The sequence below is a fragment of the Scleropages formosus genome, chromosome 11, assembly GCF_900964775.1.
Source record: "Scleropages formosus chromosome 11, fSclFor1.1, whole genome shotgun sequence".
Lineage (NCBI taxonomy): Eukaryota > Metazoa > Chordata > Actinopteri > Osteoglossiformes > Osteoglossidae > Scleropages > Scleropages formosus.
In genome coordinates, this window is record NC_041816.1 from 7,032,363 (window position 1) to 7,059,670 (window position 27,308).

Below are 27,308 nucleotides of genomic sequence, written 5' to 3' on the forward strand. Positions count from 1 at the left end.
AATCAAAATACCGTAGTCATGTAGTAACACAAACTATCGTTAAATCCTTTGGATAAACAGCTGTTTTTCCCCACTTTAACGAGCCACAGGAAGCACACGTGTGTGCAACATCAGCATCTGCAAATGTTACAGGGGTCTGGTCCCGTGACACCGAGACTGTCAGACCGGAGACAGAGAGGGGCTCGAACAGTAGGTGAGCCCAGGAGTTCTGCTGGAATGATGGTGATGTGCTTATTACAATCAACCCTTAATGTTTGCGCATTTTAACATTGTTTTAATTAGTGGAATTTGTTCCCACAAACAATAATATTAATGATGAGGACTCAAGTGGGTATAGTTTTAATACCAGCTGAAAAGCTGTTAAATTCAAAGAACTGGAATAATAACAACTATCATGCATGCCAGTAGAAGCAAATAAAAGATCTTCCTCACACCTGTGTCTCATTTCTTGTAGTCTACATTTGGAATAGAAGTAAGAACAATGAGTTTAAATTTATTTTAACTTGTTTTTCCTTCTGCCTTAACTAATTTCTACATTTATTTATAGTTTAAGATTTGTTATTTCAGGTTTACTGCCTCTGTAGGGTAATTGATGGCAATTCAAAGAATGTTTGTAGGGGGTCATGCAAAGAACCCCCACGAACATCAAGGGTCGAGTGTATTTTTGTTTTTAATCTTTTATCTCTTTTTCCAAAGCACCTTACAACTTGAGGTTTGTACACTACTTACACAGATTTACCCATTTCTATAGCAAGGTCATTCTTACTGTATCAGTTCAGGTTAATTACCTGGACCAAGGGTACTACAACAGGACTGGGGATTCAAACCTGTGTGCATCGAGTGGAGGTCGACGGCTCTAACCACTATGCCATGCAGTGGAGTAACGCTAGGGTCACTAGAGAGCCACCTTTAGGTGCTGCTGTGCTTGCTGATGTTGGGGTTGAAATAGACAATGGTAACCGTGATGTCATCCCTGTACATCCGGGCCAGGTCGTCAGGCAGAGCCAGCATGGCTTCCAGGCGCTCCTGCTCAAGCTCCCCGTACTCGTTGGCACCGATGGCGTGGCGGATGAGATGCGTGGCAGCGTTAGTGTCTGGTGGGGGCATAGCCCGGGCACGACGCCGCTGCAGCAGCGTGTGCATCTGGCCCAGGCTCACCTGGCGCTCACTAGCCGACACGGGCGCTCGCATAGGCAAGCCCGTCAGGTGCTCAGCCACCAGGCGCACGGCCTCCTCACTGCCCAATGCATCCCACAGCCCGTCTGACGCCAGGATGAGGAAGCGGTCCTTTGGCCGCAGTCGGTGGTAGGTCACCTCTGGGGTTACGTCGAGGTAGGGTGGCGTCAGGTAGTTGGCCGGCGAGTACTGGAAGATGTTGAGGGAGTCCTGGTCGCAGCCATTCTCCAGCACACTCTGCTGTAGCTCCTGGCTCCACTTGAAGCGTACATCACCAAAAGCCCGGAGGGGCATGAGGATGCCCAGCAGGCGCCCGTCCTGCACCACGGTGCCCTCCTCGGCTTTGGGGTGCCTCGCCCTGACCCGCGCCAGCTCCCTCTCGTTCTCTGCGTTGTGGTCATGTGACAGCGGCACGGCGCTCCAGCTGCCGTCCTCCTCTTGCACCCCCAGCACGGCACGGCAGTCCCCGGCATTGGCCACGTGCACCCCCTCCGCCCCAATGTGGGCCACGCAGGCCGTGGACCCTGCAAAGGCCGCCTGCACTGCAGCACTCCTCATGAGCTCACTGGCCTGAGCTGCCTGTGCCTCCAGGGAGATATCGGCATCGAGCCTGCGGAAGGCATAGACAAGCGCATCTGAGGGTCCCATGCTCCCCCCGGCACCAGACTCCTCACCTTGCAGCAACTCCTGCCAGAAGACTCGCAGGTTCTCCACGTACAGCGAGGTAAGTTTCCGGTAGCTGTAGTCACTGTGGTGCTTGTGCCACTTCAGGATGGGCGGAACAGGGCGCCCGCTCTCCATGGCATTCTCCACCTCCTCCAGAACCCGCTGGGGCATGAGGGCCACGGCCACATAGTAGAGGAGGCGCTCGCTGACCGTCTGTGCACAGGCGTGGCCACCATGGCCGTCAAATACACCGAAAAGCATGCCTTTGGTCTGCAGGCAGGTGGCGGCGCTGCGCCGATCCTCATTGGGCACGTTCGCTGCCAACTGGTTGCTCTCAAAGCGAAGCACAGCACTCGGACCACGCCCATCAAACTCGGGGTTGACCACAGCCTGCTCGTTGGTCCGTAGGATTCCGTCCACCTGCGTGCCACTCAGGTAGAAGTCTGGCTCCTCCTGGGAGGAGGGCTGCCGCTCAGCCCAGGGTACACTGGGTCCGTTCTGGGAAGAGGAGCCAGACGGCTTGGCCCGTCTGGGTCGGGAGAGGGTGCGGGGGGGAAGACGCGACACTCTGCAGTAGAGTCTCTGGTGATCGCGGATCACGCAAATAATGGGCCGGTTTACACCCCGCAAGAAACGCGAGACCACAACAGCAGACATCTTGGTCCCGAGGCCCAGGGGTATTGTCTGCTGCTCCCTTGTAGAAACTGGGAAGAGCAATCAGAAAACAGGGGACCATTATTTCACAGTGGTACACATACCGTACTTATACAAGTATGGTATGTGTACACCCTCCTCAGACTTCATATTTTATTTCATTAAAACACAGATGTACGTGATTCAAGTGTTTTCTATATTTGTAAGTAAATTGAGATTGATTGGATTCTCAGTTCTGGCTTCATTGTGGTGGATTGAGCTCCCTCTGTCCCACTAAACATTCAAGAAGGGTCTCAAAACAAAACATCTCTTAGTAACCCGCTTCTCTCCTGATCTCATGTCTCTTCACATACCTTCCATTCATCCGAATTGCTGACCCCATACGGGGCACAGGGAAACGGAGCCTAACCTGGCACACAGTGCATAAGGCCGGAGGGGGACACACTCAGGACGGGACGCCAGTCCATTGCAAGGCACCCCAAGCGGGACTCGAACCCCAGACCCACCGAAGAGCAGGACCCGGACCAACCCACCACACCCCCCTTCACTTTTGTTTAAAAAATATTTTTGAAAAGTGTTCCTTATCAATGTTATATGCAGCTGTATGTGATGTAAGATGGTAACAGCAGTTTTGCACTTTTTGCCTGTACCTGGAGAATCGCATGTCTGTATCTACATCTGTCTGCTTTCATGCTCTTTGTTTTCTCTCGAGTTGTAGGTTCTTTCACAGCAGAGCATCTTTTAAATTAATAAAAATACATGAAATGTGACGTGGCTTTGAAATTAACAAGTGTTTTGTTTGTCTGTGACAAAAAAAAAATCTAGTTACAGTAAATATACTGTAATTCAATGTCATAAAACATGGGGAAAAAGTCCAAGTCAGGTGAATTAGTTCAGCAGGTACTGCCTTCCATTTACATTTATTAATTTAGCTGACACCTTCTCCCAGAGCAACTGACATTGTTAGGCTACTTACAATTATTTACTCATTTACAGCTGGGCAATTTTACTGAAGCAATTTAAGGTAAGTATCTTGCTAAAGGGCCCTTCAGCTGGAAGCAGGATTTCAACCCATGATCTTTGGGTCCAAAAGCAGCAGCTCTAACCACAGCAGCACCTGGAGTCTTTACTGGTATCTGACAGAATTACAGACATGCAATAATTAAGCTGCTCTACATAAACACAGGGATTCAGTCAGTAAAAACTTTAACTGTGCCCCCTCTCCAGCACGGCTTCCACGTTAAATATCTACAACTGTGTTTTTACTGACATGAAACACTGAGTTATAGTTCTACCATTATTTACCTTTTTAATTTAGCCAGTTTTCTAACACTTACTGAATTTAGTTTAACTATTACATATTCATACACCATATGCAGAAAAACATACATAACCCTCATTACTAGTTGTACAGCCTCTCTTATGCATTTTCAGTAACCACTGTTCCAGAGCTGGATCAATACAGTCTAGAGCTTCTCCTAGAACCATAGGGTGCGATAAGGGTACAACCTGGACAGGGCACCAGTCCATTACAGCATGATCTCTCTCTCTCTCTCCACACACACACACACACACACACACACACACAAAAAGGACAATTTAGAATCTCCAGATGAAACACGTGTCTTTGGACCATGAGAGGAAACCAGAGCACCCTGAGGAAACCAATAAAATTACAAAAGAAAAACATACAAACAGCACAGAAAAATGAACTGGATTCAAACCTACTGTCAGGAGCTGTGAGACACCAGTACCATCACTACCACTTTTTAGTTTTTTCCCCAAATCGCCAAAGCAGTAAATATCACATCATATACCTTCACCTCTGCAAACCCTCAATATTTACACACATCTCAAGGTAACTGTAAGTATTAGATAATATATGTATATGTTTTTTAAATACTACTTGATGAAGACCACCTGGGACACCTCCTCCCCCCCAGAGCCTCATCACTGCCTTATTGCCTTGGTCAGAGGTCCATCCTGCTACACCTCCATCAGCAATTGCAACCCAATTACATTGAGGCATTTTGGTAAGATGTTTAAACAAACACACACATACACTCATATTAACATACACACTGACTCTCACATAACATACACGCGCGCGATTGTGTCAAACTTACAAAACACACCGAACACGTGACTGCGTGTTACACTTCTAGATACACTACTTACAGGGAAATACTGCCCTAATCTCGGTCAATCTCTGCGATCAGTGTGTTGTTAATAACATATATTTTAAGTATTAATTTAAGAAACACACATCACCTGTAAAACTGTGCGTAGATACAGCGGTACACCGACGACTCCTCTCCCTCCTGTCGGTCCACTTCCTCTCCGTGACAGCAGACTTTAAATAGAGGATCCGCCCCGTATTTCTGATTGGATAATAACTGGATGAGTTATTTTTTCATAATTCTTATTGGTGAACTGGCGGGCTCGTCGTTGACGTAGACAGTCGACTTGGGTTTAATGCTGACTGGCGCGTCACGTGATTGTGACACGTTGTGAAACGCGATCTGAGGGTGCGTCGTTTCTAGTTCTTATTTTCATCATACCGATGTTTTTTTTCTCAAGAATTTCAACTCAGTCAGTGTTGCTTTATATACGGTTCTTTAGTATGTATTTCTTTATGTGCAATTTTACTTCATATGCTCCTCTGTAGAAAAAGTAACAAATATTGAATTTTGACAGTTTGGTGCGTTTTCCAGTTGTTAATGATTTCTGCAAAAAATACCGTTTGCACAACTGTCCCCTAGATGGGCGAGGTGCTGAGGTGACACTGAGCTCCTGCAATTCTACTCGCTCTCATATCTGGCCTTATTTGCAGTCGTAGGCCAAGTTACCAAAAGCTCAAGCGAGAACAGCTTATATAGCCGAAACACACAGGTATGTGTGAGCAGGATTGAAACCAGAGCAGACCATGAGAACCTACTCACATTTCATTTACCTTGACCATTGGCTGACTGAACCATCCCAGTGGTTGCAAAGCTTGGATGATCTCTACATTACATTTATTTATTTAGCAGACACTTTTCTCCAAAGCGACTTCCAATGAACTCTATGTAGTGTTATCAACCCACACATCTTATTCACCAAGGTGACTTACACTATTAGATACACTACTTACAATGGGTCGCTCATCCATACCTCAGTGGAACACACTCTCTCTGTCTCTCACATACTGTGGGTGAACCTGAACAGCATATCTTTGGACTGTGGGAGGAAACCAGAGCATCCGCAGGAAAACCACGCAGACATGGAGAGAACATGCAAACTCCACACAGACTGAGCAGGGATTGAACCCACGTCCTCTCGCCCCGCCACCCCCAAGCATTCCTGCTCAAGCTCTCCGTACTTGTTGGCACCAACGGCGTGGCGGATGGCTGGGAGAACTCTAACGATACAACACACAGCAGTCCGGTGCTAAATCAAGTGTAAAAGCTGAACCGCTTTGAAACACACAAAGTGCTGTACAGAGGCAGAGATCGGCACTGTTGTGCTTCAGTTATCTAAAACTGACTGTTGCTAAATATTAATACAGTCAGTACAACTACCTGGGAAGAGTTGTTACATACATACATACAGTATGTTAGCACATAAGTCTGGCTGCTTACTAAATATAATTTTAATAATGGAATATAGTTCAGACTGTCAGAAAAAGCTCTTTTGACCTTACGTGTGTAGGCACTTTTCTAGCTGGGTATTTCCCTGAAACCCTTCAGATTAAATAAAGGCTAAAGGCTACTACTGCAAGACTGTGAGTGGGACCTGAAGCAGCCCTCTGGTTATGAGTCGATATTCTTAATCATCATGTTCTACGTTTATTTACCATATGCTCTTGAAAGAAAACATTTTTCTCTATGTAATAATACATTGAATTGTTCATGACCAGCGGGGGGCGCAGTGGGTTGGACCGGGTCCTGCTCTCCGGTGGGTCTGGGGTTCGAGTCCTGCTTGGGGTGCCTTGCGGCGGACTGGCGTCCCGTCCTGGGTGTGTCCCCTCCCCCTCTGGCCTTACGCCCTGTGTTACCGGGTAGGCTCCGGTTCCCCGCGACCCCGTATGGGACAAGTGGTTCTGAAAATGTGTGTGTGTGTGTGTGTGTGTGTGTGTGTGTGTGTGTGTGTGTGTGTGTTCATGACCATATGCGCACGTAGAGGCTGCTGCTAGTGAAGTAGTTAGACCTGCTACCTTCAGATCCAAAGGTTGCTGATTCAAATCTTTCCTCCAGCTGCTGTACCCTTGAGCAAGGTATTTACCCTAAATTGCCTTAGTAAATTATTGAGCCGTATAAACGGATAAATAATTGTAAGTAGATTTACATTCTAAGTTGGAGATAAATGTCAGCTGTTAGACAAGGTAAACAGATTTATAGACAGGCATGCTCTGTTGTGGACTTGTGGCTCATCCATTGCTGCCTCACAGTGATGCAAGAGGATGTGGGTTCAATCCCCCCTCAGTCTGTGTGGAGTTTGCATGTTCTCCCCATGTCTGTGAGGGTTTCTGCTGGGTGCTCTGGTTTCCTCCCACAGTCCAAAGATATGCTGTCAGATGGACTGGTGAGTCTAAAATCACCTGTACTGTGTGACACAGAGAGAAAGTCTGCTCCACTGTCAGGTGGCTGATTGTAAGTAGTGTATCTAGCACTGTAAGTCACCTTGGTGAATAAGGTGTGTGGGCTGATAACACTACATAGAGTTCATTGGAAGTCGCTTTGGAGAAAAGCATCTGCTAAATGAATAAAGGTATACAGTTGATAACTTTCCACAGTGCCGAACACTAGCTAATGAACTGGTCAGGTGTGTGTGTTCTTGTTTGTCAGGAGGTCATATTCCGCCTTCGGTGGTTGACATGTGAGCTTGTTATTGGGAGCTATGCAACGTGTGTTGTCCAGATAACAGGCACTGTGACGTGGCAGCCTGACTGCAGGGCCTCAGCAAACAAGGGCTCCGTTCATTGGAGTGTCTGGGAGTGATACAATGAGCCTTGGGCTCCTTTACTTAATGGACCAGCGTTGCCTTGCCCCCGTCAGAAAATTCCGGAAAAATCCGCACAGACTTTCCCAAACAGGTACATAGTACCTTTGGTCCCAGGAGGGAAGACTCACCATGGTAATACTGGCCTCTGCCAGACCATAAGCATATCTGACTGTGCTTTCTGTTTGCAAATTTGTCAAAAGTAAACAAACCAGTAATCCTCAAGATAAGTTGATGGCGAAATTTAAAACAGACCTTTAACATTTAAGCATGTTAAAGGCATGGAAGAGGGCCATCATACTTAACACTTAACATACATGTCTCTTTAAAATGAAATGTCATAGTTAAGAGGAATTCAGTTTCACCATGGTAAACTGTGTCCAAACCTGGGAATTCCTCTTGTTACTCAGTTTTACATTTATTTAGCAGACATTTTTCTCCAAAGCAACTTCCAGTGACCTCTGTGTAGTGTTATCAGCCCACACACACCTTATTCACCAAGGTGGCTTACACTGCTAGATACTTACAATGGGTCACTCATCCACACATCAGTGGAACAGACACTTTCTGTGTCACTCAAACACTATAGGGGAACCTAAACAGCACATCTTTAGACTGTGGGAGGAAACCCACACACACACAGGGAGAACATGTAAACTCCATACAGATTGAGCAGGGATCAAACCCATGTCTTCTTGCACCACTTAGGCACTGTGAGATACGCACCGTGCCACCATGCCACCTGGTGAGTCAGATCTTCAGAACAGGAATCTTTAATAGGAATAAAAATCATTCCCCTACAGAGGTGGAACTCTTTGTAATGTCTATAGGCCCCCCTCACAGGTGTTCATGTGTTCCCCGCTGTCACTCTCTGAATGACTGAGTGCTGCTGGGTGCCACGTGTACCAAACAGGGACATGAACATCCTGCAGGATCTCTAGAGCTGGGCTCCAGGACTCCTGGGCAATGCTAGAGAAGGAGGCCCCTGAGAGTTCAGCATTCCTGTGCTGGTGGGAGACGCTGTCCATTGATCGGTCAGGCTGGGCAAAGACAGCTTCTCCATTCACTGGACACAAGGATTACATTTTTCTCGTCTGAGCAGGAGAGCAGGACGCCTTTCAAATCCGAGGAGAAAGAAAAGTCTGAAGCTAGAACCCAGTTTTGGACTCTGCAGCAAATTTGTGTGCTTTTTCTGATAAATCACCATGGGTCCATCAATTCGGCACACGGATAATGGAGATCAATGGTGTGCTTTTATACCGATAGTTGAAAGCATGCTGAAAGGTAGTCATTCGTTTAAACAATGACTGAACTTTTCAGGCTCCATATTTTCTGAGACCCACATTCAAAGTGCTAAACATCTATTACAAAGTCCTTTTAAAATAGCAGTTATATCCTTTTAAAATGACCAGAAAGCAACATTTCCAAATGAGTAAAATTGCATGAAAATATTTGTATAATGAAGTTTAATAGATAAAGGTTTTTAAATATGTGTATATTTTACCAAAATAAGAAAGACATTTTAAGTTCAGGGAAATGAGTAGCTTTATTGTCGGTTGAAATCTCACTCCTTCTGTAGTACCCCTAATCAAGAGTCTTACATGGAACTGATGCAGTAAGAATACCCTGCTGTATAAAAGGGTAAAGCAGTGTAAATTGGTTGGGAGAAAGATATCACCAAACTAACCTAACACTTTAACCAAATTTGAGAATAAAACAAGCTGTGAATTTCAAGTTTCAAGTTTATTGTCAAAGGTACAAGTACCGTGTACAAGTATCATGATTTCTGTTTGAATGCTTTAGTGAAATAAATGCGATTTAAAGATCAGACATTTTTATTTAAAGGGTTCTTGAAGTTCCTCTTGGACCGGAAACAAATTCCTTGTATGCTCAGGTATGCTTGACCAATAAAGCTGATTCTGATTCTCCGTGAGGGGGCGCGGTGGCGCGGTGGCGCGGATCACAGTCCTGCTCTCCGGTGGGTCTGGGGTTCGAGTCCCGCTTGGGGTGCCTTGTGGCGGACTGGCGTCCCGTCCTGGGTGTGTCCCCTCCCCCTCCGGCCTTACGCCCTGTGTTACCGGGTTAGGCTCCGGTTCCCCGTGACCCCGTATGGGACAAGCGGTTCTGAAAATGTGTGTGTGTGTGTGTGTGTGTGTGTGTGTGTGTGTGTGTGTGTGTGTGTGTGAGATTCTCCGTGAAGTAGAGTGCAGTACTGCATTTTACCATGGTGTGAAGTTCTGCTTATGACCACTAGGTGGCAGAAACAGCACTAATTCTGGGCTCCTGTTTCATTTCATTGCAACCGTTTTTTTAAAGAGGAGGCGTACAAGACTGGGTGTTCACGGCCTGAAATACTGCCAGGTTTTACAGAATTAACTTTCATTAGTATCTGATTAAGGAAGACAATTACTAATTAATGTTCAATATAGAATGGAGACCTAGTGAAAGCCAGTACCCCCCATAGCTCACGGGGACACTTAGTTCTGCTTCTCTGGGTTCTTCATTCACAGAATTGGACAAAGTATGACTATTTCCATGACTAGGTTGTGCACACACAAGTTTGCTGTATTACAAGACAAATTCGACAATGAAGTAAAAAGACAGCACTTTGTGTATTACATTTGCATGTATTCAAAAGTGGGGCCCAAGGCGAGGCAACAGGGCACATTTTGGTCTGTTAGGGATCAATACATAGAGCGTGGAAGGTGTTTGCTGACAACAAGCTGCAAGTTTCCAGAGAAATCTGTACATTTACCTGAATCCAAAGACGGGAAAAAGTCACCGCTGCGTGCAGCTTATATTTTTTTTCCCCTCATCTGTGCTTCGTGATTTCTTTCATACCTTTCACTTTCCTCCGTTCAGAATGTGTCGCTCTTTACTTTCAAAGTCAAATTGTATGTAAAAAGATTGTGATTTGGAAATCAAAGACTAACTCCTTCAGCCTCTGCTGGGGTTACATGTCCACACCTGAAGAGAACGGCACGGGCGTGTTTATATACCACATTTAATTCCAGTTAGATCCAAGAGCAGTGTGTGACACATATCCACAAGCAGTTTCTCACATCCCACCTTCAGAATCACCTTTGAGATTTCAGAAGAATAAAGGTGACAAGCAGGAACATTTGAAGGTGGATCCCTTCGTGCAAACTGCCTGGCGAGAGTTAATGGACGGAAGAAGCCATTCTGGACACAGCGGCAGGGAACACGAGCAGGTGTCTCATTGCTGTGGAAAGCAGGAGAACTCACTCCTGTCACAGTCTACACTGTTTCTGATGCCTGTGGCCAGAAGTCATGAAATATTTATGTGCATCATTCAATTTTTTCCTCTCAGTTTTATTTACCTCTCCCACTGTAGACAAACACACTTACACTAATATAGTTAACAAAATATTTAATAGATAAATCTGCACAATTTTAATTCAAGTTCCTTGGAAAGAGTAAAAGTTAATTGTGCCCCAAGCACAAGGGCTTATGTAGAAACCATGTGAGAAAGGGGTTTGGGAAATAGTAACAGGTCCCTCCCTGCAACCCTGCCCTGTTTGGCTGTTTCCACCCTGGCTGGAGTGAAAGAAGACACAAATCCAGCACGATGCTCACGGAGCTGATACAGGGACAAGGAGATCCAGAGAACAGACTGTACAGGAGGTGATTTCATCAGGACCACAAACACCAGCCAACAACAAGGTCCAACCACATGGATCAGATTCCCCCTGGAAATGAGCATCTCAACTCCGTTCGAATCAGTAACGATACAGCAAATGTTTCCTCATAACCGGCATCAAAAAACACAGCTGAGAAAGAACACTTGTTCTGTGCATCAGTACAGAAGGTCACCAGGATCACAGCCCAGCAGTTTCAGAGTCCACAGTGAAAACGGGTGGACAGAAGCCGAACACGCACATGAGAACAGACAAGAGTGTGTGTCGAGGCAGGGAGGTCCTGGATTTAGAGCATCAGTAACAGTAATGGAGAGGAATTGTTGCTCCCCTACAGCAGTTGTGCGTTTCTGATGTTGCCCAGGGCAACTGGGAACTGTTAAGGGCTCTTTCTGTGGGGGGAGGATTCTTTCTACCAAGTGACAAACGACATCCACAGGGGTCCCTGAAGCGCAATTCAGCTATGCTACTGAAAGGAAGAGCGGACCTTGCGGCCCTTGAGCGGCTGAGGGGGCCGGAAATTGTTCACCATTCGTTTGCGGTCCTCTTCCTCCTCTCCGCTGAACAGAAGCATCCGGAACTTTCCCATCTGAGAAATGGGGTAAACATTAAGACAGCATTTTTTTAGTGAACCAGGCATCACAGGGCCTCAAAGCTCCTTGATCGTGGGTTCAAATCCAGCTGTGGAGCTTGTATGTTCTCCCTCTTTTCTCTTGAGTTTCTACAAGCCAAAGACATGTTTTTTCAAATGGACTGAAGACTCTAAATTTCCCTTTTTGTGTGTGATCACCCCATGATGGACTCGCGTCCTGTCCGGGTACACCCTGGCTCACACCCTATACTTCCAAGAGAAGCTCTGAAGCACAGTGGCCCTCTGTTGGACAGGCTGTCACTAATAATGGGCAGCTGGTAGTGTAATGGTTAGAGCTGTTGTCTTCTTGAAGGTCACAGGTTCAAAGTTCACCTACTTCTGTAGTACCGTTGGGCAAGATACTTGCCCTAAATTGCTCTAGTAAAATTACCAAGCTCTATAAATGGGTAAATTGTTGTAGGTACCTTAAACTGCAAGTTCCTTTTGAGAAAAAACATCAGCTAAACGAATAAATGTAAAGGACTGGATGTAGCTTGAGGTGGTGTAAGTCACTACAGGCAAAGGCATCTGCTGAGCACAACAACAACAGGCTATAGGTAATAAATCAGGGGATCCAAAGAACTGAACTACAGAGATGTTGAAGGCGACAGGCAAAACTTGTGGACAAACAGCATAATACAGGAGTGTGTAAGCTTACAGTGGCAGTCCAGTAGAACACACAACAGGCTGGCAGGAAGGACTGGCAGCCCAGTGTCTCTGCAGGAGCTTCCCATCATGCAAATGATTGAAGGTGGTGAGGGAAAATGGGGCTGACTCCCTTCTCTGCCCTCCGCACGCACATTTCCATCGACGGAGACACTTCCACCCTTCCCCCAGCCCAGGAAACCCACCTGCTTCTCTGAAACGCCGATGGGCTCTTTCAGGACTATCCAGGTGACGCTCTCATGCAGGGGCGGTGTGGTCAGAGAGCCAGGGTATGTCCAGTAGCACAGGTTGCTGGGCAGCAGGCACCGGGGGTTGAAGCCCTTGAAATCCACAAAGCTCCCCTGATGGAAAGGGGCACAGATCTAAACTCCCACAGCACCACTTCCTCTAAATGCAAAATTAATCTCATAAGAATAATAAAAAAAAAATGATTTCTATACATCTGTGAGGGGAAAACATGAACTGGCAAAAAAAAAAAAAAAAAAAAAAAAAAGGATTTTAACATTTACCTTAAACTTGACCATGTACAAGGCATCTGTGATGTTGTGCAGACCCCTGTGCTCATCGCCCACCTGCAGACACACGTCACACCATTTATTTTTACACTCTGATTCCTGGGGCCAGAACCAGTTCATTGAAAGCCACACTGGTGTAACCACCGCTCACAAACCTCTCTCTGGATATAAATATATATATTATATAGCTACTTGTGTAATGTGTACCAGTTTATACAGTATCATGAAACTGAGACAGTACTTAGGAATCATGTGTCTTCATCTAGATCTCTTTGTTTGTTGGTGTAATGCATTGTTCTGTTTTCTGGGAGAAAATTCTCTGCTAAATTAATACATTTCTATGTAAATATAAATGATAGGTGTCATACAAAGGATGCTGTCTTTATCGGGCCTTTGCGTGTCCCCACATGACCCCATCTGCAACCCCATCAGAGCCATGGTGTGAGCAGGGCAGCTCCGGGGGGAGAAATCCTGGCTCGCACCTCCAGAAAAACACCAAGGACAGCAAGGCCATCCGGGGCCACAGCCGCATCCCCGAAAGTCTTGTATTTGGCAGCGTTCCAGTGAACTAGATGAAGCTGCAGGATGAAGAGAGAGGGGTCAGAGGTCATGGGGTCATTCAGCCTGACCAAGTAATTCAGCACAAGCACTGCACATTATACTGAGGAGGCTCAGAGGTCATAGGGTCATTCAGCCAGGCCAAGCGTCACAGCACTTTCCACTGAACCATCGAATGACGTACAGGACAGATGGGGCAGGCATAGTCAGCATAAACACGTGCTGTCCAGTGGGACCTACCTCCGAAGCAAAGGTCTTCCCACTGATGGTGTGCTCAGAGCCGTGGCTGCCCTGCCCGCCCCAGTGGAAGTGGAGCTGCTTGAGCCGGTACGGCACCTCCAGGGGGCCACCCTTGATCACTGCCAGGATGTAGAGACCAGCTGTCAGCCCTTCCTGTCCTGTCCCCCCCACACACACACAGAACAGTTGCCACTCAGCACTCCCTCTGGGATGAGGAACTGCAGTGTGTTTGTGGGGGGTATGGAGAGCTGTTCAGCTACTGTCAACAGCACCTTTTCCCTCCATGTGGTCTTGGGACCACACACACAAACACAGAGACAAACAGTCCCCATATATCATGACTGTTTGTGCTTTTGCCAAGATCTATAGAACAGTGGAGCTTCTGCTCCAAGATCACTTCTATCAAGAAGAGTGTAAGGTGTCTCACATGTTCATGTATTCATTCAGCAAATGCTTCTCTCCAAAGTGAGGTACATCTCATAGAAAATACAATGTGTTCATTACATTAGGAGAACAGACATAGTTGCAGACACGTGATTTTTAAGTACAGTTAGTTTCCTTCTACCACATGAATCGATGTTGATCACATGAATAGCTGTATAAAATTCTATCCGAATAGCAACGATTCCTTCCTAGTGTATATACAAAAACTTTTACGTTACATTACAGGAGTAGGTGCATGAAGGTTTATCCATTCTTTAACAGGCATTATCTTAAAGTTATAGTGCATGAACAGTCACACCTTTCATAAGCTTAGTAGATCATGGGCAAAGTGGGTCTGGAAGAGGTGAGTTTTAAAACCCTTTTTATATGCGGACAAAGATTCAGCAGTTCTGAGTGAGAGGGGGAGGTCGTTCCATTACAACGGAGCCAGAACCAAGAACTTTTGTGCTTTACCTTTCAGCGTGGGACCACCAAGTAGCCAGATATGGAGGAGTATAGCAGTCTGGTTCACCACATTCATTTTAAATATGAGCACACCACCCTGAGGCTTTCAGGGCACACCTAGTGCAGGTCACCACACCTGTGAACCCTCTGTGGAAACACTCACCTTCTGCTGTGGAAACTCCAAGTCAAAATTCTGCTCATAAGGTCTTTATAAGTCAGGGGTTAACCTGAGCTCCCTGAGCACCTTTTGGGGGGAGTGAGGGTCTGTCTATGGGCTCCCAGGATAGACTCCAGACTGTCATCACCATGACAAGCAGTAAATGAAAGTGAGTATTTTTCTCAGTTTATCTATTAAAATTTTCTAGGTGGGGTCCTTAGCTTTCATCCGATTCCTAACAGTGCCCATGGTCTAGAAAAGGCTAAGATCGTCAGTTATAGTGGTGTTCACCTTGTTTCCACATGAACACACAAACAGAACACTCCTAGAGGATGCTTGTCTGCACCATATTTTACAGAACATAACACTTTGGAGGCCTGGAAAAACACAGAGGCATTTTTTATAATGATCACATGGGGTTAAGGAAAAACAGGTTTTGATTCCTTGCTGAGCTCAGCACCATGCAGTGTGTTAATTAAACATGGTCTGTTTTGGACGTATTCCCACAAAAGCACAGTCATGACAGTCACACACTGGACCAGCATGGATCCTGTGGCTCTTTCCAGACTCCTTGGTGCCTGCGATGCAAATGGCTTGGCAGGGTGAGGTTTTGAGGTTTCCGATGAATGCTTTCAAATACTCAAACTTGCAAATTATTCTAACCAGTTCAATGTCATTTAAGCATACAATACAGCACGATGAGACACCCTTCCAGATACAGGTGAGGCAGTCTCCTGGACAAGATTCTCTGATAGCTAAGCCAAAGTCAGTGCAACAGGCCGCCCCATGTTATTCATTTGCACCTTTATTTTTTGTACTGTACAGGAGGAAGACTCAAAATTATCCTGTGGTATGTAAATATTATGACAGTTCAAACAATTAGGCTCTACTAAATAAGACAATAGGAGGTGAAACAGCACTCAGCCCCAGCAGCTCTTTTGGTAAGAACTGGGGAAGGAGACTGTCAAAGGGTACAAATACTACTTACATTTTAGATTAATTGATTTTGCTCAGAGTTTTAAAGGAATGCAGAAGACTCATTTGCATTTTACAGACATCCTTAAACCACATTTCCTTAATTCCATTCAAAATGCATTGAGGACTTACCGGCCCTGCCATCCCCATCGTCAAAGTCAACGACCACAGAGTGCCCATTGTTGGAGATGCTAAGGGAAGTGCAGTGGTCGTAGGAGACCATGATGGGGGGCAGACTGTCATCGTACACCGCTTCCGTCGGCACGATGTCAATGGGAGACTGGCGGTTACCTTGAGCGATGGGGTAGTCCTTATGCCACGCAGAGGGGCCTACGATGGACAGAGAAGGGAAGCATGTAGCAGAACAGTTGTGGGCTCAGACATCCAAACCAGCTGGGATGATGAAGCTCAACAGCAGAACAGTATGTATGATGCAGGTTCAAGCCCCTGAAGGCCCCTGTCCTTATATTCTCTACTAAGAGGTACGAATCAATTTAAACATTTTAAAATGGCTTAAATTATCAGCAAGTGTTATACCATTACTCCTACTATTACTACACCCACAGAGGTGTACTGGAGGGGAAAAAAAAAAAAAAGTAAAATGTAATTTCATGTCTTCCAGCTTTAAAACCCTATGACAAGACCCTGAGAAGTAAACTACACACACAATCATCACAATGCAGGATTTAATTCTGTCAAAATACATATAAAATTTAAGCACTTTAAGGTGTATCTGCCTGCATTCTTCGTAGGACAGGTGACCCAGGTACTTACCATCCTTTAACCAGGTTACACAACGCCTTCGTTATAACACGCAGGGCCGCACTAAATTTGGAGGGAAACTGTTGGCTTCGATCGCAAAACCCGTTTCATTCCTTCATTGAGGATAGAAAGGAGCTGTATGGGTCGGTAACTTCGACAAAAAAAATATTACACTTCCGCTCAGATGTCACACAACCTGGAGACGGAATATAACGGGTAAACACAGTGACACACAGCCCGCAGCGACTGAGCGGGTCAACGCGCTGTGAGATGTGGTAAAGATGCGGTAACTTGTGTTGTTGTGATCTGTCCCTGAGGGAACTGGGCTAATCCCGCATTAACGGTCCTCTTAACCCGGAGAACCGAAGAACAGCACTAACTCACCGCTGACAGTTTTTAGTGTATTTAGAGCCCACACGGAAAGACGAGAGTTTTACACGATAGCAAAAGAAGGTCTCCAATAGTTTTAAAAAAAAAAAAATATTCATGGGCGAGATGATTTATTTGGAGTGTGTGAAACGCGAGGGGCGGCATTGGTGATCGCGCGGCGAGGTGTGTCGCGTGCGCCGCGTGCGCGTGACTCCACAGGTGTGCAGGTATGTGGCTCTGATTCCGGCGCGTCCCACAGCCGCAACTCACCGTTCTCCTCTCCGTAGCCCCAATGATGGCCCGTCATGGTGAGGTGTCCGTCCGATCAGCGAAGCAGTCCGGTCCAAACAGCGGGAGTCCGGCTCCCGGACAGTTCGAGAATGAATGGATGGACTGATGGAGGGATGAATTAATGATCGCATGAGGTGTCCGAGCCAGCCTTTAAAGGCGCAGTGGAGGAGGAGGGGTGGAGGTGATGATGAGGATGGTGATCGACCTTCAGCAGAAACTCCGCCCATCATCTCCACTTTTTTCCACACACACACACACACACACCTTGTCCCAAGCGGGATCGCGGCGAGCTGGAGTCTAACTCGGAAACACAGGGCGCAAGGCTGGAGGGGGGGGAGGGGACACCCAGGACTAGACGCCAGTCCATCACAAGGTTACCCCAAGCAGGACTCGAACCCCAGACCTAGCAGAGAGCAGGACCCGGCCAAACTCGGTGCTCCACCGCACCCTTGAGATATAAACGATCGATGATATAAAAAGAGAAATTCCTCTCACGGTGTATATGTGTAAGTGCGCACCGAGCAAGCAGTTGAGAGCGGCTGAATTGCGATGCGTTCACAAAGCAGTACTGCAGTGTACTTGTACTGTACGTACATGGCTGGAGATGAGCTTTGTGACACGGATTGCCTGATGATACTATGATAGTACTGCCTTTACAGCAGGTAACTGACACTCCTCAGTCCTGGCTGTTGGTCAAGGTGATGACATGTCGACTGGTTGCCTAGGCAGAGGAGCAGCGCCAGGCAAACGGCTCATTACAAGTACAGTAAACCCTACATTAGAGTGAAGTGTGGTACAGCTCGAGTCTTGGGAGCGCCAACCCACCGTTGCACTGCGCTTCTTTCGGAATAACAGCACCAAGACTTTACTTCTTCTCATAATTATTTATTCATTCATTAATTTGCTTGTTTGTTGGTTTGTTTGTTTAAGCGATAGAAATACACACACACACACACACACACACACACACACACACACACACACACACTTTCAGAACCACTTGTCCCATACAGGGTCGCGGGGAACCAGAGCCTACCCGGCAACACAGGGCGTAAGGCCGGAGGGGGAGGGGACACACCCAGGACGGGACACCAGTCCGTCGCAAGGCACCCCAAGCGGGACTTGAACCCAAGACCCACCGGAGAGCAGGACTGTGGCCCAACCCACTGCGCCACCGCACCCCCGTGCGATAGAAATAATAACGCAGAAAATACAAACAAGAACACAATACACAGCATCACACAAGCATATCAAAAAGTGAAACAAAAAACATCGGAGTTATGTATACAACACAAATACACATTATGAAAGAGATTAAACAACGTAAAGAAGGATAAGATACACCTCACTTTCATATTTTTTATAGCTGGAAATTACTTTCTAAAGGCAGAACTCTTCCTTGAACATTTTACTTTTGTATATAGTACATATACTTAAGTCTTAGGTAAGGTACCTACTATAATTAAGTGAATTACAAAAGATACTTTTTATTATTTTCAGTGGCGGTCAGTTTTATCATGTAATCCACACACACACACACACACATTTTCAGAACCGCTTGTCCCATACGGGGTCACGGGGAACCGGAGCCTACCCGGCAACACAGGGCGTAAGGCCGGAGGGGGAGGGGACACACCCAGGACGGGACGCCAGTCCGTCGCAAGGTACCCCAAGCGGGACCCGAACCCCAGACCCACCGGACAGCAGGACTGCGGCCCAACCCACTGCGCCACCGCACCCCCTTCATGTAATCCACTTCTTCAAAATTAATATCTGTTTGCCTCTTTTTTTAATATGAGTGCAGTTCAGTCAGATGAGTTTTTCTTTGGGGAAATAATCAAAATAGTGTCAAGGCTACTTTCAATAAGGACATATATTTCTACATATATTAATTATAACATGTATTTCTGATTTTAAAAAAAAAAAGAAAAGCTGAAATGTCATTTTTCCTTGATTTCCAGCTTGTTGCTAAAATGAGCTCTTGTACAAATTTTCTTCATCCTGGAAGATTGCTGTCTCATCTTGCATTGCTGGTAGAGTGTCACTTCTTTAAAGTTGTATACCTGTGGTTGTGAGGTGTCAGTTTCCGGCCTGTCTGGACAAGGACCATCTTCATACCACTCACACATACAGTACTTACTCTGTCTGTGGAAGCTGTACAGCTGTCACACCAGCAACCATACTATTCAAAGTGTTTAGTTCAACATTGGATACATTTCCATTTATTAATTTAGCTCACAGTTTTATTGAAGATTAGTTTTATTAGTGATTTAGAATGCTGGGGGGGCATGGTGGTGCAGTGGGTTCGGCTGGTGCCCGCTGTGAGGCAGGTCTGGGATTCGAGCCCTGCCTGGGGTGCCCTGCAACAGACTGGCATCCCATCCTGGGTGTGTCCCCTCTCCCCCGGCTCCGTGCTGCCAGGCAAGGCCTCGGCTCGCCACAACCCCACTCAGGACAAGTGGCTGTTGACGATGGATGGAATGCTCAGTTTTTACACTAAGCTACTAACAGTTATTGAAGCATTGGAGTAATCTTTTACAAGATTTAAATCCAGGTCTTCACACCACTATATTTACATTACATTTATCTGACCCCTTTCTCCCAAAGAACTTACAATAAAAAAGACACCTACAGTGATTTACCCATTTATACAGCAGGTCAGTTTTTACTGGAGCAATTCATGGTAAGTATGCTCAAGGGAACTACAGCAGGTGGAGGAATTTGAACCTGAGTCCTCTGAGTAAAGGCAGCTCTAACTACTATGCTACCTGATGTCCCTGTGCATACATATACATAATAAATCAGCTGAAAGAAGAGAGGGTTGCAAGTCAGTTTTAGGATGGCTGCTCTCACTGCTTCAGGTCACACCTACAATGTTGGTGTCCTCTGTCTTCCTCACACTGACATGACCCTAGATGGTGTTACCACCACAGCATCAGAAGGGACAATACATTTTGGCATTGTTCTCTTCACCATTTACAGCTGGCTTCAAACACATTCAGTTGACATAACACTTTAGCACCCTAACTACACACACACACACACACACTTTTCGAACCCCTTGTCCTATACGGGGTCCCGCGGAACCAGAGCCTATCTTGCAACACAGGGCGTAAGGCCGGAGAGGGAGGGGACACGCCCAGGACAGGACGCTAGTCCGTCGCAACACACCCCAAGTGGGACTCGAACCCCAGACCCACTAGAGAGCAGGATCAGGTCCAACCCACTGCACCACTGCACCCCCCTTACCCTAACTATAAATCAGGTTAAAGTAATAACAAAAAAGGTAAAATGTATGACATTCTTAGCTCTGCTAAATTATAAGCGATAGATAGATAGATAGTCCCTCTGCCTTGCAGCTATTCACACTCCGAACTGCAGGGGGCGCCAGTCAATATCGCCGCTTATTATGTCCTGCCGGTGAATCCATCGAAGAAGACAGAAAATTGAACACAAGTCCATGATAGACAAGCAAGGCTCGCCATGTTTCACTGTTAAGCATTTAGTCCATTTTTTTCTATAAGAGCTCCACTCTGAGCCGAAGTCGCCTCTCCGAAGCGCAGAGAGAGAGCTCATCTGGCTTCCCCTGTGTCGGGCGTGCGAGCGTGTGGCGGATCTTGAAGGAGATACAGAGCAGAGGTGCTGCTGTGCTGCAGATGACAGAATGGCCCAGAGCGCCGCGGGAAAGTCGAATAAAGAGCAGAAATACGATCGACAGCTCAGGTTAGGGGCCGAACGATTGTCAGATTTCGGGGGTCAAAATATTAGCAGTCGTGCTGATCATATGGTTTAATTAAATGTGGCCGTATCGTATTATTGAACACTGAGGGGAGCGTGACCTCCCATGTTGGATCAGGTACAGACAGGTGAGGTACTGGACTAACGGCAGCAGACAGTATGGGATCGATGCTCAGTGCATCCACCCAGATCGCCGAACTGTCTGTCATCAGTGGGTCTCTGGATGTGGTGAAAGCCAGTCTAAACAGCAGGAGGTGATGTGAACCGTGCTCAGAACCCATAAGCAAAACCGTTTTACCCTGAATGTTATATGAAAATTCTATTTCTCTCTGAAAGTATAGCATGGCTTTACGTGTGTATAGCATCCTGCGTTTTCTGTGGTGGCCATCCTTTCGGGGTTGTGTGGGAACCACTGATTGCTTCTGATCTAATCCAGGAAGACAATCTGTGTTGAAAACAGTGGGCAAAGTGCTCCAGGGCTCAGTATCTGCAGGGGATGTATGATTTGCATGTCTGATTTAGTGTTTTGGTCACCTTCTCACAACTCGGCATAAGGAAATGAGGTTGCCTTCAAAATTACATTTATTATAAGGTAGCTGTGCTCCCCTTTCAGATTGTGGGGAGACCACGGACAAGAAGCCCTGGAAAATGCACACGTGTGTTTGATCAACGCTACTGCCACAGGGACTGAAATACTCAAGAATCTGGTGCTGCCAGGTGGGCCATTTGGGAATACACTACCCCACAAATTGTGCTTCTCAGCAAATATCTTAAAATCTCACATCCTTACTTGTGTAGGTTGTCATAACTAAATACATGGTACGGTCAGTAAATTCAAAGATTGGCTATTGTGATGCTGCCAAGCTCTTATTATCGATTAGTTGCAGTCACAGCAGCGTCACACAGAACATATTGACTGCACCATGTAGATCTACCAAGAAAACGAATCATTACTGCTTTTTTAATGTTCTATTGTGAAACCCACTGGTTTCAGGTGTATGAACTTAAATCTGTGTTGTATGTCTTGAGGCTGGTTTTTTTGTTTCCAGGTATTGGCGCGTTCACCATTGTAGATGGACATAAAGTCACCGGTGAAGATGTGGGAAATAAGTGAGTTGTTATAAATTCCCCCGTTGACACAGTTGTAAAGGTAAAATGTATGACATTAACAAGTTGTAATTTGTTAAAAATCCATTTTGCGCTGCACCACTGTAACGCACACATTTCATCTTGCAGCTTTTTCCTGAGCATCAGCAGCATCGGAAAGGTGAGTGAGTATGAATTATTAATGTGGTGTCAGTGTTTCATCACTCCCAGCATGGCACAGATAGTGAGATTATCCCTGTGGTCTGTGTCAGAACCGAGCTCAGGCTGCTACGGAACTGCTGCAGGAGCTCAACAGTGACGTCTCGGGGAACTTTGTGGAAGAGGTTGGTAATTCCTGGTGCTACCCCATACAGGAGGAATTCAGCTTATACAGTTTACAGCATGATACAGTTACAGTGTGGGCAGCCTGTCCTCTTTTCTTCTGCTTTTTAGAGAAAGAGTTCTTCTCACTTCTGAATTTGGACTTGGGTGCTTGTATGATCATGCAGCTCACACTTTATCAACCTATTTATTGTAAAAGACTGAATGATCTATCAATTTCAGAGTCCAGACAAGCTCTTGGACAATGACCCAGAGTTCTTCCATCGGTTCAGCTTGGTGATTGGTGTGCAGCTAATTGAGAGGTAAGAAAGGGCACGTATTCTGGGGTACACTGACGCATGCTTTCAAAGATCTTATGAAATGTGGAAAAGGAAATGTACTTCTACACTTTTCCTCGATTTTATAAGTGTGACTTAAAAATATATAGTTATTGAAATTAAAATTGAGGCTAGGCTATGAATTGTGGTTTCCAAAGGGGGACTGCTGGTTAGGTTTTAATTGAATCTGAAGTACTTCTTAATTTATGTGAACAAAATGAAAAGGGGGAAATATGACTTGAGACAAAGCTCAGGTGAAAACTGTCTGTCTTTGTTCAGCACATGCCTGAGGCTGGCGGGCGTCTTGTGGAATGCTGGAGTTCCCTTCCTGGTGTGTAAGACATATGGTCTGGTTGGCTACATGAGACTGGCAGTGAAAGAACACACAGGTACTGAAGGATGGGGAATGAGATGCACATTTACTTAACAACATGTTTCTCTGCAGTGAGAGAGGTGGTGGCTGTCAGTGCTTGTAGTGTGCTGGCAAAGGAGGAACACCAGGTGGTACCATGGTTAAGTGACAGGTTGTTGCCCCTTATAAGAGGGGAGCTGCTTCTGTTTGAACATAACCTGAAACGGAAACATCGGAAGTTCTGTAACATCAAACACTGACATTCACCTCATGCATCTGTGTTTTTCTCTACCCCTGTGCCGCATATAGTGGTTGAATCCCATCCAGACAATGCTCTTGAAGACCTGAGGCTGGACCAGCCATTTGCAGAACTGAAGAATCACATTCAGTCTTATGACCTGGATAACATGGATAAAAAGGTGGTTTTGAGATTGAAAATGCATCATCACCATTTTTTTCCTCCAGAAGCTGTTAAAATAATACTTGTTTTCTCATTCTTATGCACAGGATCATAGTCATACACCATGGATCATTGTGGTTGCCAAATACCTTGAAAAATGGTACAATGAGGTAACTGCCATGTGCAGTACATTTGTTTAAATGTACAATTTGAACTGCAAAAGAAGTGTAAACTCAGTTTCCCCTGTTTTATGAGATTTACGGTAAATACGTAAAATGTTTTCAAGTTAAAAATATGAATGATATATGTAATGTTTCCTTGCCTATCCTAGCACAATTATCAGTTACCGAAGAATTACAAGGAGAAAGAAGCGTTCCGACAGCTTATTCGAGAAGGTAGTATTGTTAAATTCATTGATCTGGACTTGAATTTGCAAACATAAACCAAACTTCCTTTATATTTTCAGATTCAGTTTTAAGCTACATTGCACTTTAACATTCTCCATGTTTTTGTTTTTAATAAAATGGGGTGCATTTTAATGTGACAAGTTGTGTTTGTCATGGCTATTCAAGGTTTTAGTGCTTTTTGTGAGAAGTGTTACCTGTGTCTATTCAGGGATCTTGAAGAACGAGAACGGAGTTGCTGAGGATGAGGAGAACTTTGAGGAGGCAATCAAGAACGTCAACACTGCCCTGAACCCCACAAAGGTTGTTTTTTTCTTTTTCACATTTTACAGAAGTAAAAGTGTGTATGTACTTGTCCTTTAACAGCTAATGATTATGTGATTAATGTTAGATGTTTTCATTATTAACCAGGAACAGATTTTATATAGCTAATCGCTTGATGTGATATTGTACTGATTTACACAAACTGCTACATACAGTGTGTCCTTTTAAATGGGTTTAATATGCAGAGGTACAGTGTTGCCTCATAGCTCCTGAGCTGTGGGTTCGAATCCAGCTTAGTTGGTGTTGAGTTTGCATGTTCTTCCCGTGTATTCTTGCATTTCTTTCAGTGCTCTGGTTTCCATCTGTATTCTGAAGATATGTTTCAAATGAATTGATGACTCTAAATTGTTCATAGTGTGGTTATGACAGTGAAAGAGTCTGTGTGATTGCCTTGTAATGCTCTGGTGTACTGTCCAAGGTGTACCGTGCCTCACACTTTGCTCCCTGGATAGACTCTGCACCTCTGTGATCATCCATTGAAGAAGTGGCTATTGTTATTAATGAATGGATGGGATTAATGTAAGGTTTTACAGCACATTTCATTAAGTCTGTCCCTGGTGTAACCGAGAATTTATAGTATTGATCTTTTTCTTCTAATTTTTAGATCAGCTCCAGGCTTGTAGCTCTTGAATCATTATGCTTATTTTGTTCTTTGTTTCTGCACAGATTCCAAGCACGGTGCAGGACATCCTCAATGCAGAAGGCTGGAAGAACATTACGGCTCAGGTCAAGCTTAGTTCTGTACCAGCAAAATGTTGTATGTATATCAGCTGGATCACTTGTACTTCAGCGTCCTTGTATCGTTGCTCGCATGTAGAGTTTATTTAAAGAGTAGAGAGTTGGTTGCCCTCTTAATGGAACTGACTTGGAACTAGGTGTGTACAAAATGTGAAATATTAGCTAAGAGTTGTTGCCTGTGCCTAATAAATAAATGCATGCTTATTTGTATTATTCTCCACTGCATTGTCCTCAGACACCAGCCTTTTGGGTGATGGCGCGGGCTGTGAAGGAGTTTGTGGAGAATGAAGGAGAAGGGAAACTACCTGTGCGGGGGACCATTCCAGACATGATTGCTGATTCAGAGAAGTTCATCAACCTTCAGAATGTGTATGACATCCTCTGTTTTCAATGCCTCAGCTGAGCCTGAGAGTGGCTGAAAAAGCTTAAACCGTTTGAATGACAGAGCAAGATAACTATTTCTATATATTAAAATGTTCTGTAATAGCAAGACTACAAAAAAGTGTTGAATATTTTTCTCAACTTATTTAATAAATTTGTTAACTTTCTAAGCACTTCCTTAGCATTATTTTAGATCTTTTATTTACTGAACAATTGTTCCTGATATGTTTCTCTTTCAGTTACAGAGAAAAGGCAATGCAAGATGCATCAGTGGTGTCCAAGCACGTAGAATCCCTTCTACAATCTGTTGGAAAGGTGTGTGTCTACAAAAGCAAGAAAAAATGTGTCTACTACATAACACAATTAAGATGTCCTGTTGCTGTTTAATGTGAAATTTTATTAAATTTCAGAAATGGTTTACGTGTTTAAAAGTTTACCACAAAAACCTTTTTTTTTTTTTTTTTGGCTGTATAAGGGAAAAAACTGAAGAGCTGATTTTTCAATTGACTATTTTTTTTTGCCTATGTGTTCAGCCTCCGGAGAGCATCTCTGAGCAAGAGATCAGATTGTTCAGTAAGTACATTCATCGTCACACAGTCAAAAATAGGATAAACCACAGCTCAGAATGGGGAATGCAGGATTACCTAAATGTATCCAAAATCCAAAAAAGATTTTGTAACATCATCATCTCATACAGTGATCTGGTGATGTTTCTCAAAGCCCCAATAAAACTGAAAACTATATCTGGTGCTGTGATATATTTTCATTCTGTCTCTGCTTTATTCAAAGGTAAGAATGCTGCTTTCCTGAGAGTGGTGCGTTGCAGGTCCCTGGCCGATGAGTGTAGTGTGGAGTTGGTAAACAAGGACGAGATCAGTAAGTGACAGATTCGTAGAGTGGGTGCCTGTGAACTGACAGAGTGGTGGGGGACCACGGTGCTAAACCAGTTTAGGGCCTTTTGTTTCCACAGCCTCTTGCATGGACAATCCTGATAGTGAAATGGTGCTGTACCTCATGCTGAGGTCTGTTGACCGCTTTTTCCAGCAGCATTCCCGCTACCCAGGTAATACGCATGTTTGGTATCCCTACTGATTTGTTTGGCTTAATGAGACACAGAGGAAAAGTGATTTCATTTGAATTCCCTATTTATTTATTAACAAACAAATTTAAATTTAAATACATAATGACAGGATTTTGGAAAATAGTGTACAGGGACCTTAGTGACTGAATCAGTAGTTACCTTTTTATGTCATGGAGACCTAATAGAGGTGTAGCCTTTATGTTCTTCAGGAAATTACTAAGATTTAGTTCCCTTTCTTAAGGTTCTCTGCTAATATGTTTGGACAAACTAGTCTAATTTAAAGGAAATCATTTTGTTCCTTCCTAGGTGTCTACAATTATCAAGTTGAAGAAGACATTGGCAAATTGAAGCTGTGTGTTAACAGCCTTCTTCAAGAATATGGCTTGAATGTAAATGTGAAAGATGATTACATTCATGAGTTGTAAGTGCCTGTGATAAACAACACAAATTTAGAAAACTTTAGCAACATAAGTTAAATCAATTTTTATAGGATCTATTGTATGAATATTGTTTGATACCTGAGTAAGTCTTACAAATGAATTTTTGTACTCCTTTGCAGCTGTCGATATGGTGCCAGTGAACTGCACACCGTAGCGTCCTTTTTAGGAGGTCAGTTACTAGATGTGGAGTTTTTACTGAATAAGTATGGCTTTGTGATGCCAAAAACTAACCTGTTTATTCCATTCTGTCTAAATAATCAGAAATTCCTTTTTGCTTTAGGATGTGCTGCTCAAGAGGCCATCAAAATGATCACTCATCAGTTTGTACCTTTCAACAACACCTTCATTTACAATGCCATGTCCCAGACATCTGCCACTTTCCAGCTGTGAAATACAGCTGTCCTACATTGCTGTTCTGCTAACTTTTCTTAAATGTATTAAATGTTTAATGTTGACCTTACATTGTGTCACTTTTTTATGGTCTTTTCTTTAAATCTTTCAAAAGATCTTTAAAAAGATTT

The 27,308-nt window shown here is 44.8% G+C and overlaps 3 protein-coding genes across 5 annotated transcripts; 1 reads left to right on the plus strand and 2 right to left on the minus strand.

The window, feature by feature from the left end:
* Window positions 1-817: 817 nt before the first annotated feature.
* On the minus strand, window positions 818-4,835 carry pdp2 (putative pyruvate dehydrogenase phosphatase isoenzyme 2). The gene is made up of 2 exons (XM_018752547.2): window positions 4,768-4,835; window positions 818-2,546 (listed from the first exon to the last, which is right to left on the minus strand). Exon 2 carries the CDS (start codon window positions 2,497-2,499, stop codon window positions 910-912), a length of 1,590 nt encoding a protein of 529 aa, XP_018608063.2. The 5' UTR covers window positions 2,500-2,546; window positions 4,768-4,835; the 3' UTR covers window positions 818-909.
* A 5,284-nt stretch (window positions 4,836-10,119) lies between these two features.
* Window positions 10,120-17,323, minus strand: ca7 (carbonic anhydrase VII). Of its 2 annotated transcripts, none has more exons than XM_018752429.2 (7): window positions 17,164-17,323; window positions 15,895-16,092; window positions 13,743-13,861; window positions 13,427-13,522; window positions 12,939-13,001; window positions 12,615-12,770; window positions 10,120-11,721 (listed from the first exon to the last, which is right to left on the minus strand). In XM_018752429.2, the coding sequence occupies exons 1-7, from the start codon at window positions 17,198-17,200 to the stop codon at window positions 11,599-11,601; spliced, it is 792 nt and encodes a 263-aa protein (XP_018607945.1). In that variant the 5' UTR covers window positions 17,201-17,323; the 3' UTR covers window positions 10,120-11,598. The 2 variants fall into 2 exon arrangements, with proteins under 2 accessions (XP_018607945.1, XP_018607944.1); XM_018752428.2 differs by having other exon boundaries at window positions 13,743-13,900.
* Window positions 17,324-20,618: 3,295 nt separating this feature from the next.
* nae1 (nedd8 activating enzyme E1 subunit 1) lies at window positions 20,619-27,238 on the plus strand. 2 transcript variants are annotated; one of them, XM_029256271.1, is made up of 20 exons: window positions 20,619-20,907; window positions 21,536-21,639; window positions 21,972-22,032; window positions 22,159-22,189; window positions 22,281-22,352; window positions 22,573-22,652; window positions 22,947-23,056; window positions 23,329-23,438; window positions 23,527-23,589; window positions 23,751-23,814; window positions 24,035-24,126; window positions 24,814-24,873; window positions 25,121-25,254; window positions 25,506-25,581; window positions 25,800-25,839; window positions 26,056-26,142; window positions 26,219-26,329; window positions 26,654-26,768; window positions 26,907-26,956; window positions 27,068-27,238. In XM_029256271.1, the coding sequence occupies exons 1-20, from the start codon at window positions 20,849-20,851 to the stop codon at window positions 27,175-27,177; spliced, it is 1,629 nt and encodes a 542-aa protein (XP_029112104.1). In that variant the 5' UTR covers window positions 20,619-20,848; the 3' UTR covers window positions 27,178-27,238. The 2 variants fall into 2 exon arrangements, with proteins under 2 accessions (XP_029112104.1, XP_029112105.1); XM_029256272.1 differs by having other exon boundaries at window positions 26,237-26,329.
* The last annotated feature ends 70 nt before the right edge of the window (window positions 27,239-27,308 follow it).

What these genes read in the sequence shown, in the direction of transcription:
- pdp2 (XM_018752547.2), bottom strand. Translation starts at nt 2,499, where the DNA reads ATGTCTGCTGTTGTGGTCTCGCGTTTCTTGCGGGGTGTAAACCGGCCC.
- ca7 (XM_018752428.2), bottom strand. Translation starts at nt 17,200, where the DNA reads ATGACGGGCCATCATTGGGGCTACGGAGAGGAGAACG. An exon ending in TGTACATGGTCAAGTTTAAG is followed by an intron (nt 12,771 to 12,938) that starts GTAAATGTTAAA and finishes CCTTTCCATCAG; the next exon opens with GGGAGCTTTGTGGATTTCAA. An exon ending in TCGGCGTTTCAGAGAAGCAG is followed by an intron (nt 11,722 to 12,614) that starts GTGGGTTTCCTG and finishes CCCATTTCTCAG; the next exon opens with ATGGGAAAGTTCCGGATGCT.
- nae1 (XM_029256271.1), top strand. Translation starts at nt 20,849, where the DNA reads ATGGCCCAGAGCGCCGCGGGAAAGTCGAATAAAGAGCAGAAATACGAT. An exon ending in GCATCAGCAGCATCGGAAAG is followed by an intron (nt 22,190 to 22,280) that starts GTGAGTGAGTAT and finishes GGTCTGTGTCAG; the next exon opens with AACCGAGCTCAGGCTGCTAC. An exon ending in TTCATCAACCTTCAGAATGT is followed by an intron (nt 25,255 to 25,505) that starts GTATGACATCCT and finishes TTTCTCTTTCAG; the next exon opens with TTACAGAGAAAAGGCAATGC.